General features: G+C 39.3%; 1 protein-coding gene across 5 annotated transcripts; it reads left to right on the top strand.

Annotated features, from left to right (window-relative positions):
- Positions 1 to 262: 262 nt before the first annotated feature.
- On the top strand, positions 263 to 11,652 carry LOC105060842 (pentatricopeptide repeat-containing protein At5g15010, mitochondrial). 5 transcript variants are annotated; one of them, XR_003798529.2, is made up of 3 exons: positions 263 to 1,822; positions 7,457 to 7,625; positions 11,390 to 11,652. XR_003798529.2 is itself a non-coding variant. In XM_073256910.1 (2 exons), the coding sequence occupies exon 1, from the start codon at positions 341 to 343 to the stop codon at positions 1,787 to 1,789; it is 1,449 nt and encodes a 482-aa protein (XP_073113011.1). In that variant the 5' UTR covers positions 263 to 340; the 3' UTR covers positions 1,790 to 1,822; positions 11,390 to 11,652. The 5 variants fall into 5 exon arrangements, 2 of the variants coding, with proteins under 2 accessions (XP_073113011.1, XP_019701439.1); XR_002163248.3 differs by having other exon boundaries at positions 263 to 1,826; XR_012141088.1 differs by lacking the exon at positions 11,390 to 11,652 and adding an exon at positions 10,767 to 11,361 and having other exon boundaries at positions 263 to 1,826.
- Positions 11,653 to 12,166: the final 514 nt, after the last annotated feature.

The raw sequence follows: 12,166 nt of genomic DNA, 5'->3' as shown, positions 1-12,166 counted from the left end.
TCTGTCTCTTTTCTATCCTAAATTCCAACAACGTTCTTTCATGCTTAATGACATAAATGGCACATCATCCTTATAACATAATACATTAATAAAAAATTGATACCGTGTATGGCACATTAGCATCTTTATGGTAATTTTTAATATATAAATTAATATTACAATAAATTAGATAGTACTGGTTTTTTGATTGAAAAAATTAAAAAATTAAATCAAAATTTTGAAATCCCGAGAAAGCGCCGGATTGTTTTAGATAATTATTATTATTATTATTTTTGGGAGCGGTAGGTTCTCCTCCGACTCTCCCTTCCTTTCCTTCCGATTGCCGGAACCCTAGACTGGAATGATCGCGGCGAAGGTTGCCGAAAACCCTGGGAACACTCCCTCTGCCGTGGCGGCGTCGGCGAAGGCGATGCCGCCCCCGTTGGATGCCCCGCCAGCGGAGGACATCGTGGACTCCCGAGTCCACACCTTCTGCGCAATCCTCTCCCGCGTGTCTCTGGGCGAGGTGGAGGCCGTCCTCGAGGCCTCCGGCATCGCCCCCCTCCCCGAGCTCGTGGAGGCCGTCCTCCGCCGCTCCTACTCCAACCCCGCCGCGGCCGTCAAGTTCTTCCGGTGGTCCGGCCTCTCCCTCCGCCACTCCCCCTACGCCTGGAACCTAATGGTCGACATCCTCGGCAAGAATGGCCTATTCGACAACATGTGGGACGCCATCCGCTCCATGAAACAGGAGGGCGCCCTCTCCCTCGCCACCTTCTCCTCCGCCTTCTCCTCCTACTGCTCCGCAGGTCGCATCAAGGATGCCGTCATGACCTTCGATGTTATGGACCGCTACGCCGTCCCCCCCGACGTCGTCGCCGTCAATTCCCTCCTCGCCGCCATCTGCCGCCAGGACGATCGCACCGCCGACGCCGCCGACTTCCTCGACCGCGTCAAGACCCACATAGCCCCGGACGCCGATTCCTTCGCCATCCTCCTCGAGGGCTGGGAGAAAGAGGGCAACGTCGCCCGCGCCAAGAGCACCTTCGGCGAGATGGTGGTCCGCGTTGGTTGGAACACCGGCAACATGTCGGCCTACGACGCCTTCCTCGCCACCCTCGTCCGCGGCGCACAGGCCGACGAGGCCGTCAAGTTCCTCAAAGTCATGAAGTCCAAGAACTGCCTCCCAGGCCTCAAGTTCTTCGCCAACGCCCTTGACATCCTTATCAAACAGAATAACCAAGCCAGCGCCCTCGCGCTCTGGGACATCATGGTCGGCGACAGCGGGCTTGTTCCCAACCTCTCTATGTACAACACCATGATTACCCTCGTCGCTAACAACGGTGACATCGACTCTGCCTACCAGTTGCTTGACGATATGCCCTTTCTTGGTGTCTTCCCCGACTCTCTCACCTACAACACTATCTTTGAGTCTTTGATCAGGAACAAGAGGGCCCGTGAGGCCGAGAGGTTCCTTGCCGAGATGAGGAAGAACGAGCAGCTGCCATCACTGTCCAACTGCGCTGCTGCCATCAAGATGTTCTTTGACAAGTACGACCCATCTGCTGCGATCGAGGTTTGGAACTGCATGGTGGAGGAACACGTCCAACTGGACGAGGAGTGTGCTGATGAGCTGCTCCTTGGGCTAAGGGACTTGGGCAGGTTGAGTGAGGTGAGGAGGTATGCTGAGGATATGATTGACAGGGGGATTGTGCTACGCTCATCTACAATGGAGAGACTGAAGAGTGCCTTCTACAAGGCAGGAAAGGACGATGCCTATGATCGCATTTCAAGGAGGATGAAGCAGCAGTAGGACTGTGACAGTTGAATTGAAGCATGGTGGATGGTGGGTACGTCTGCTTCTCTGCTCTCGGATTCTATGTTAATACTGTATTAAGATGTTAAAGATATGAACGGAACTGGGAATGCAAGATGAACAACCCTATTTAGGGATCTGACCTATGCTTGTTGTATTGCAATCCCTATTTTAATTGAAATGAGCCTATATACAGTTCATTTTTGAATGAGTCTCAAGCTTCTTGTCATTCCACTCGCTCTTCGACAAGTTCAATTGTGCTGCCAGACTTATGAGCAATGAGGGCAATTGGTACTGGGCAGTTATGTATCAATCTTTGCATTCTTAGGGAGCATCAAAAGTCTGCATCCATAGTCCTTGATGCTTCTTAATAAATCTAATATGAAGATGGTTTCAGTTTGCAGATTCCCTGTTCTTCATGATTACTTTCTGACAAGTGGTGTATTGGATGTTTATTTGTGCTCTTTATAGATGCTTTATGTTGTTTTAACTACTTCCTTTTGGTGTTTCCCTCTACACCCCCTTTAAAGGAGGGAATTAAGGTCCTCCTAAGTTGTAGGGGGTATATGAGCCTCATATGAGAGTATTCAACGAGCTTGACCTTAGCTCATTTAATTTTGGGCCACCTCAAGCTCAGCTTGCCCTCGCTCAATTCTCCATTTTTTGGATTTTTGCATAAATTCCTCCATGTCTCCATCTCTCACCTCTGTTCTCTTTAGTCTTGCAACAGATGTTGGCATTAAAGCTCTTCCAAGTGGAGGACCAACTGAAGTAGCAAGGTTGTAGTGGAAGGAGGATGCAAGGTTTTAGATATCGGTGGGATGGTGGGACATCTCACCATCGAGTGTTGGGATGGAGCACTGTCTCGAGTAAGGTTTGTCATTTCGGTACTTGACTCAGTATTGATACTATCCTATTACAGTATCAATATGCAGTATTGTATGAGACGGTGAGATGTACTGACTGTCGGTAGTTTGATATCATATGCTGATTTGATATCGACATAGCATGATTTGTCCGGTACAGTACAATACTGATCGGTATGGCAAACCTTGCTCTCGAGTGTTTGGAAAGAACATCCACCATTTGAATATCGAGATGCGGGGCCCCCCATTCCATGGAAAGATCAGGCCTTCCCCTTTCCACGATATCTAAAACCTTGGAGGATATCAAGTTTTGCCTAGATGATGTAAATCTTATCAAGCCACCGAATAGGTGGCACCTTGATACATCCCTTATTCTAATTCCTAATTTAGGGTCGGTCTGTGGTAGAAGTTTAGTTATAAAGAGAGTCTAAATCCATTATGGATTGGCTATCATATACAAGTTTCACCGTACCGGTCCGTATCGTACTGTACCATATTGGTAGCGAACAAGTACACAATCTCGTATCATGCCGATGTTCGGTACATCCCCTGTCTCGTACTGTATTGTATAGCAACAACTGTAATAGGATGGTACAGATATGGGTTTTGATATTGAGATGGCGAACCTTGATCATATGTTTCTTATTTTTTTCTCCTTTTCTAGTAGTTGAAGAGTCATGGATTGCCAAACTATTTCATGAGTGGGTTTGCATTCCTTGTTCTTGTAGGATGAGTAATTTTGATATATAAATATGCAATAATGGTATAGGGCACATGCTTTGTGCATGTGAGAATTTCCTTATCCCATGCTACATAAGAGGATTTGTGTAAATTGTGGAATTGGGGCAGCACGTGCGGTTATTTGAATGTTGAGTTGGTAAGCCAGAAATACGTGGCCTTGTATGACTGTTTATGTGCACTAACATGCACCCCAAAACATTTCCCAAATCATTTCCCATAAATGTGTAGTGCCTTACGGGCTGTCTGTATAAGCAATCAATTTAATAAAATCAGCTTAAGTTTTTTGGAGGTTTTGATCCCCTCGAAGCAATGGAATATCCCTTCTTCAACAATTTTCCTCTTTTTTTTTTTGCTTAAAATGCTATTGGTAGAGATATAGGATTCTACCACTCTACCATATTGAATGTTTGTTGTCCTTGTGGCTTCAATCTAATGCAAAGAGAACGTTGGTGGAGTTCAAGTTTAGGGTCTAGAGGCAAAAGAAGTATGCTGAATTTCTTGGGAAGAGCATGGATATTAAGGTAGAAGATTTAGGTTGAAGGTGGTAGAGTGAAGAGATATAGGTATTGCCTCCATGATTCATTGTTGGAGAGCTATAGGGAGAAGAAGGGGATAGAGATTCATCAAGCTTTCTCCTATTGATCTCATCCATTAAATATCAAATGTTGTAGGTGTTAGGTCGAGATATAGTTAGGCATTTATTTTACTTATAGGCAGATTGAAAATGGAAAAAGTGAGGCATTGAGGTCAATATTTCAATATTTTGTTTTTTTCTTTTTATGTTAAAAGGTATGTTTGTGACATTTTTTGAAATGGAAATACTTTCTAACAAAATATATAGGGAAAGTATAGGGGTATCTTGTGATGGCGAAAAGCTTGCCATAGCCAAATTTTGATCTAAAGTTGCCATCAATGGCCATTCCATCTAGTGTTTGAATGGTGGTTTCATTATGCAGGCGATTAGGGGACCACATAGCGCATATGCAGTATGTGGATTGCATATGTGGGTGCATATGTGATACTATGCTTTAGCTATCTAAAAATAAATATAATATAATAAATACAATAATGACAATAATGGTAGTAATTCTCTGGATGGAGAAATAACAATATCAATAACAATAATTAGTATTAATTAGTGCTTATTGCTTCGTACCTATTACTATTAATTTGATATTACTACTACAATATCAATAACAATAATTACTATTAATCAGTCCTTATAGTTGTACTCACCTCACCATGCTATTATATTGTGGCCACTTCTGTTTTGATACCTGGAGCTTTACTCTCTCTCTCTTTCTCTCTTGCAACTTAGTATAGATTGCTTTTCTTTTTTCGAAATATTTGGGGTGAATGCTTCTTTCTAATTGGTTTAATCATTGGTTCCATTTATTATCATCCAACTTTTGATGTGGCATCATCCTATTTTTGTTATTATATATATAGTTCTTTGACTAAAAGTGAGTGCTTTGCATGTTTAAGCTAGTAATGACATGTCTTTTCTCTTTACTTCCATGTTCATTAGTACCAAACTAATCGAATGTTTACATTTTAATGGTCTTTATCTTGCTTTTCATCTCTTGTATTAGCTCCTTAAAATTTCTCCCTTTGATAAAATCTTTATATTATTTCTTTTATTTGTCTAAGTATTTTGATTAATTATATGGTTGGAGCTATGGAGATCTTTTCTTCTTTTGCTTGCATCATGATAAGGTTGAATATTCTCAGTTATCAACTTCTCATACACTATAATCTTGAGGATGAGGTTGTGACAACAAACATTAACAAATTTCTTAATAAAAATGCTTTTTGAAACTCTTTTCTTTCTTTCCAATTGAGAAGCTTTTGGGTAGACTTGTACTTGAGCATTTTCAATTATTTTGGAGGATAAAGTTTTAGGTTAGCATACCGACCGATCTTGATAAAGAACTTAAAAGATTCAATAGAGACAAGGTGTGGTAAGGCTTGAAGGAAGTAATGCTTTCAATACCATGTTATGTATTTGTGAAACCCTTGTTAGCTTAGTAGCATGTGGTGGGTGTCTTTAGGCATGTAGATAGAAAGCTTGCAAAATGTCTTGTTTTTATATGTTTGTTAGTGATTTAGGGAGTAAATGAGACTTTTCAAGCTTGAAGCTCATTTAAGTTGAGAAGACCCAACTTAAGCTTGGGTCATTTAGTTTTGAGCCATCTTTGAGCTTGAAATTGCATTGCTTTCTCAAGTCAAAAAATCTAAAGAGAAGGTGAGCTTGATTTTTCCCCTTTTAGCTATACTCTTTTATCTAAACTCTTTGGGAAGAAGAGGAGAAGAATGAAGAATAAGAAGAGGAGATAGAGTGTGAGAGAAAAGGAGGGAGGCTAGCGAGGCAATTACTGGATGGCAGCAGGATGGTGATTAATGATAGTGGGCTTGGCTAGGAAGAGGAGAAGAGGAAGGAGAAGAAGAGCGCATCGGGGGGCTCTGGACTAAGGTGGTGAGGCTAGGGTATCTATGTGGAAAGAGATGGGAAAGTAGGGATTAGGGTCCCTTAGGTTCAAGGTCTAGGCTAGTTTGAGCCTAGGTTATGGGCTTAGGATGGTCTAGGGCATCACGAATGAATTGGGGAGAGTTTTAACCTTTGGTCTTTTTGCACCAAGTCATTGCCTTAGGACTTGAACAGTTGAACTCATGCTATTGTGCTTGTTAGCCCAAGACTTTTACCATTGCATCAAACAATGGTTAACATATATTCAAGCATGGTTCATCGAATCGGACGGTTCGGGGTGTGCCGAACTGTACCAGCGCTAACCGATGTAGCTCGGACATTCAATTTGGAATGCCGGCAAAAACGATGTAAGGGAGAAGGAAAGAGAGTAAGAGAGGAGGCGAAGCCCTTGTTCGAACTTGCGTGGCCACGGGGGAGGGGGTTTTTGGGCCATTCGATAGCCACGATGGCTATCTGGTGGCCTTTCCGTCGTCTTTCCCTGCCTTCTCTCCCCTCTCTTCCCCTCGCTATCTGTCTCTCTCTCTTCTCAATTTCTTTTGCGGCGGACCGCGGAGCTCGAGAGGTCTAAGCGGCCCTTTGGCGGCCTCTACGGCCCTTCAGTGACCACTGTAGGCATCTCCATCGGCCACCCATTTCTTCCTTCTCTCTTCCTTCCTCCTCCCTCTCTTTTTCTCTTTTTTCCTCAATTCATTGCCCATTTTCATGTCGGTTCAGGGCCCGATATGATCTGGTACATGGGTGTATCGACTCGTACCATTAGCCCGCCAGCATGGGTCTGGTTCCCAGTCGGTGATCCTTGCATTCAAGTTTTTAGTTTGTGATAAATTTACATGGTGTATATAATGAAAAAATTTTAAGTGTTGTTGAGATGCTACTGATGTTGATAGTAAATATTTTAAATCTTCATACTAGACCCTATATCCATACCTTGTTGATACGCCCCTATGGTGACCGCATTGCATGCAATTGGAATCAACACAAAAACTATACCATGCATCCGTTAAGGGGTGTATCGAGCTTTTATATATTTATACCAATACAATAATAGGTCAGCATCATATGCCTTCTACCCCTCCATATAATTTGGTACCTAACCCCTATCAGTATGCATCAGTTGTAATAGTGCATATCAAAGCGATATTCATCAATGTGAACTATACAACTTGAATCTTGATTGGCGCACAATATAGAGATAATGCACCTTTACTCCAATAACTTGTAAGCCCTGTACATTTGCAGTTACAATGAGATATAGATAGGCACTTTAACCCTTACTTTCTACATCAAATAGTACAGTTATGTAACTCCAACAGTTGCTTTGCAACAAGTCTACATCCTCTTCCACGTTCTATATTGTTCTATCCATTTCTAGGTCATATTTATCAGCAAGACTAGCCTTTTCTTTTCAAAAAACTATATTGGTTTGGTTCCATGTCAGGAATGGAATTCTATAATACATTCTTGTCCTTGTCATCCACCTTACACATTTTTTAATCTCTTTCACATTTGCTTTCAGCTAAAAGAGAATCATCAAGTAGCTTAGTAATGTCTCCATTGTTTGTGTTTTAGGATAAAGATGATGGGAGAATTGATAAAGGTTGTGAAGTGAGAGGCATTTATCACAGTTTGATGCTGTTGGTGCTGTTGCTTTATTCACCGTCGTAGTGAAGGCTTTGCCGTCTTGGTCACCTTTCACTATCAAATTTAAAAGGCTTATTCCTACTTTAGGAACCAGAAGGTGAATTTCACGAACTAAGAAAGCATCATAGGATTTTCTTCTCTTCTAAATGGAACTCCATAGTTGTTTCTTCCATTGTTAAGTTATTCTGCTTTCAGGAATCTTCGCAAGTTTCAAATATTCAATGTTTCAATACTATGTTACTTCTTTAGATAATTATTTATGCATGAGTTTGGTTATACTTGATGAAGAATTGTTTTCAACTTTTTGATAGTTTTCAAAACTTGCCTTCTAGAATGGATCAATACACAACTATAATATTCAACTATAAGAATGCGGAGAAATAAATCTATTTTGTACTTCAAAGCTTTTGTAAACAACTAGAGCGTTCAAAAAGTCTTCTGCAATTTTATTTAAGAATGGAAGGAGTTGTTTAGAGAACATTTTTTATAAATCATATTGAAGAAGATGCTTTTCCGCAGACATGCTAAAGTTGTGGGTTATTATGTTCTTGATATTATTTCTCGATAAAGTCTTTTTGCTAATACATTCTCATTTTCTCTTGTTTGGATTTGCTACTGTGTGATCTTGGTTTTGAAGGTAACATGGTTCCTGCTTCACTAAATGCGTCTAACTTGAATGTTTAGGGGCCTAAAATGGATATATGACTTGTCATCCCCAACCTTGCAGAAGTTTAATAGTTCTGGAATTAACTTGTTCAAACCTATTGCTTCTATTTCCTTGTATGGAGAGCACCCTTATACCCTCCTTTATTCTTGCCATATAGCATCATATGTTCCCACTGTTCCAATTTGATTTTTTGCTTATTTCTTAATCTGCTAGAGTAAATCATAGTTAGTAATATACAGAAGAGCATAAGGAGTTCCAACAATGATAGTCTACAGGCCATGAAGATCTTGATCTTCTCATTACTCAAGGGAATGGTCGAGGTACTTCACATCCCATCTCATATGTTTGTTGCCAAATTGTAGTTTGGTGCTTCATATTCTTCTGTCTCGATTTCCAGAACCTTTTTGAAATATCCTCAATAGACTATTTGGTTGCTTGCTATTTGATAAGAGCCAAATGCTCTTCACTTGAGTAATACATATCTTTATGAAAATGGAAGCAGCTAGAAAATTGAGGTGGGTATCCGCTATTGAATACTTTCTAGATAGTTCTGTTGGAAGATTGAAAGCTATGTTGGCATTAGAGTCTTGGGCACAAACATATGGCGTGTAAACTACTTTAAAACTTTTCCACCCAAATATATTGTTTAGACTACTTTAGGACCATGACTTTTTGTGTGGGCCTGATCAGGGCTGAAAACAGATCATATATCAGCATATCTATATCTATATTTGTTTTTAGCTTATAAATATAGAAATAGATTCAGATATTACTTGGATACTGAAATTTATGTCCAATTTGTTTGAAATGAATATAAATCGGATTATTTGCAGTACAAATATGAATGCAGATGTAACTCAATTGTTAAACTTTATGAACTGCCAAATTAAATATATCACTTTATGGAAAGTAAATTAAGTTAAAGACATATTAATATTGTTACTTGTTTTCCTTCAAAATTTATGAGAGCTATGCAAGACTAAATAGATTGCAAAAATTACTGGATATTCAGATATGGATTGGGTAGTTGTCTATCCATGTATGCATTTTCTTCTTTTTTTTTTTTTCATGGATATGGATACAGATACAAATATAGTTGGATGCTGAATTTTGTATCCATATCTGGATTAATTCAGATCCAGAAACAAATTCAAATGGATGTTATCTGGTTAATTTTCATCCATAGGCAGTACCTTTGGATGTTATCAGGTCAATTTTCATCCATAGACAAATTCACATGGATGTTATCTGGAAAACAGAAATGAGAGAAAAATAATAACACGAATAAAATATGTCATATAATTTTAGAGCATGTTATATTTGTTTCAAACCTTTGGTTTTTTTTGTTGATTTTGGTATTTCTCAATTGATAGTCTGAGACTATGAAAATGAAATCTTGTAAGAAATAGTGAAGATATTAAAGTATAATACTATATTCAATTGATTGATGAAAATCAAATCATTGAACACCTAACATTTTATATTTACTAACATAAAATATACTAGCATAAAATAATGTATGAATATGAACTTGAATGATGATTACCATCATACAGTTATCAAGTATCTGCATATAACATATAGTTTACAAGGTACAAGATAGGACTAAAATTAGATCAAGCTCATTTGGATGCCAATAAGTTCATGTCACGTTCTAGCAAACGTAGTCATATGTTGTGGATTCACCATTATGGGTTGTTGACTAATTAAAGACTGTTTCTCCTCTTTCCCCTTAAAAATAAATTTCTCAAAAAAATCCAAGAGTACCTTTTATGCCTTGAAAATTCTATCTATGTCTTGCATTTCATCAACTAAACTCCAGACTAGTTTTGGTGTTCTGCAGCGAAAAAAGTTTCATTATAACAAGTCATTTCCTAGATATTAGTTTTATCATCCATGAGCAAATACCCTCCTCTTTTAACTTAATAGTAAGTTAAAAAATGACAAAAAATTGACACCGGTTAGCTAAAATTGCATCAAGAAATGAAGAAATGGCCTAGAATTGCATTAAAGTTGAAGATGATGAAAGATGTTTGCAGTGAATTCTTGATAAAGGTGAGGGAGAGTATGTAGGTACATCATTATTAGACCTACTATGATTTGTTTTGAAATTGGTAATTGATTAGATAGCTGGAGGAAAAGAATAAAAGGAATAGTGCATGAAGCTGTATACTTGCATTTGTGATTTATTGTACTTCATTTATGATTAAGCCTATATTTGATTGAAGTCCCTAGGTGATTCAACCTTGTTATAGTTGATATTCGTCCCTTATTGATGGTAAGTATGATCACATGATGTGGTCTCTCTCAGGGTCTTCTGCAAGATGATATATCAACTTTGTGCTGCTTGTCTATAATGAAGGCTTGTCTTATCCAAATAGAATTGTATGATTGTTTGACAAGAAAATCATCAACCTGTGATGCCTAATATCCCTTGCAGAAAATCTTTTATTTTGATCCTTCTTTACATTGTAAATTTATATGGTTATTCTGCAAAAATTCTTCTATTTGTTGAAAGATTCAGCACTTTTAAGTATCCATCACTGTTTATCAGATTGCTTATTTTTGTAGGGAGACCATATCTTCAACATGCATGAGCGATTCCATTTTCATAGTAGATGATTTATGGTTTTCTTTAGAGCTTTCTTTTTCCCTTTTTGGTGGGATATGGGGCTTGAATTGGTGGAGAACAATGTTTGATTATCAAGACAGGGAAATTTAGTTAAAACCTGATTCTGGCCAACTGATTTACGGTCTTCATTTGCGTCCGTTGTTTGTCTGGCTTGATGGAATCACTCTGTTTTTAGTCAGAGAACAATTATTATATTGCACTGCATGCATGGGACTTGAATTTGCAGATGCACCTGTACAGCATAAGTTTTGTGTGTCCAAGATTTTAGAAGGAAAAGAGGAATATGTAGGCAAACAGAACAAAGGTAAGTGAAGAGTCAATAGAAACTTCCTTTCATGCTTGTTGTGGTTTTGCACTAATGGAGCAGCTATCCAGTTTAGTATTAGCGTGTATGAGAGTCTTAGGCTATTCAGAGTCCACTCATCCAAGGCATGTGAACTAAAATTGATTAGAGAAACGCAGTCGATTTCCTTTTTCACTGTTATGTACAATTGGCATTTGGCAATTCTGACTCAATTGTATGATCCATTGTTCTCTTTTATGAAATAACAATATGCTTTAGGATCTGGCCCGGAAGAGGAAGGAAACTGTATTTGCCGTTGGCGCGTTCTGCTTTCTAGATGAGGATATCAATCATGTGCTCAACAAGAAGATTCAGTTTCCACGCATTGTTGAAGTTGACATTTATTGCTACTGTTTGCAACTGGAGTTTCGTATGTACCAGAAGACCCACATCCTGCAAAGGGAATTTTCTCCTTCATGAATTTGTTACGATCTTATTATAGGAATAATATGATTATTTGGATAAAATGAACTGTATTCTCTTACCATTTCTTCTCCCTTCTCTTTGCATGCAAGTAGGTGATCAAATTAGTCCAACTCTTGTATCGGTTGCAAGGGCTCTATTAGTTCATCAGGCAATGTGTAATGCACCAGATAGAAGAGTAACGAAGATGCGAAATTTCGAGTGCGGGTTTGGGTAAAATACAATTACAGTTTGTGCATTATTATTGTCCATTTGTGCACAATTGAATAACAAAAAACCTCGTTCGGTTACCATCATGCCAGCAGCCAATCATGGTTCTGTGGTTATACTGCTTTCGATTTCTCACCTTAGCACCCTTGCAAGATTCAGTTTCCGCCCTCGACTAAATTAAACTTGCCGGAAACAACCTCAGTTTAAAAGTCCAATTCCTAAGCGAGTTATGTTGCAATTTCTTGTGGTTGGACGCATGGCGTTGCATAGGTCCCGTGATCGGAGGGATCGGTGAGTGGACATGCGCCCTCCTCAACGCGGTCAAAGAATTAGAAAAAGGCGCAGTACGCATCACCCCCGCCG

This window comes from Elaeis guineensis, chromosome 4, assembly GCF_000442705.2.
Source record: "Elaeis guineensis isolate ETL-2024a chromosome 4, EG11, whole genome shotgun sequence".
Taxonomy (NCBI): domain Eukaryota; kingdom Viridiplantae; phylum Streptophyta; class Magnoliopsida; order Arecales; family Arecaceae; genus Elaeis; species Elaeis guineensis.
This window is presented reverse-complemented; position numbering and strand designations above follow the sequence as displayed.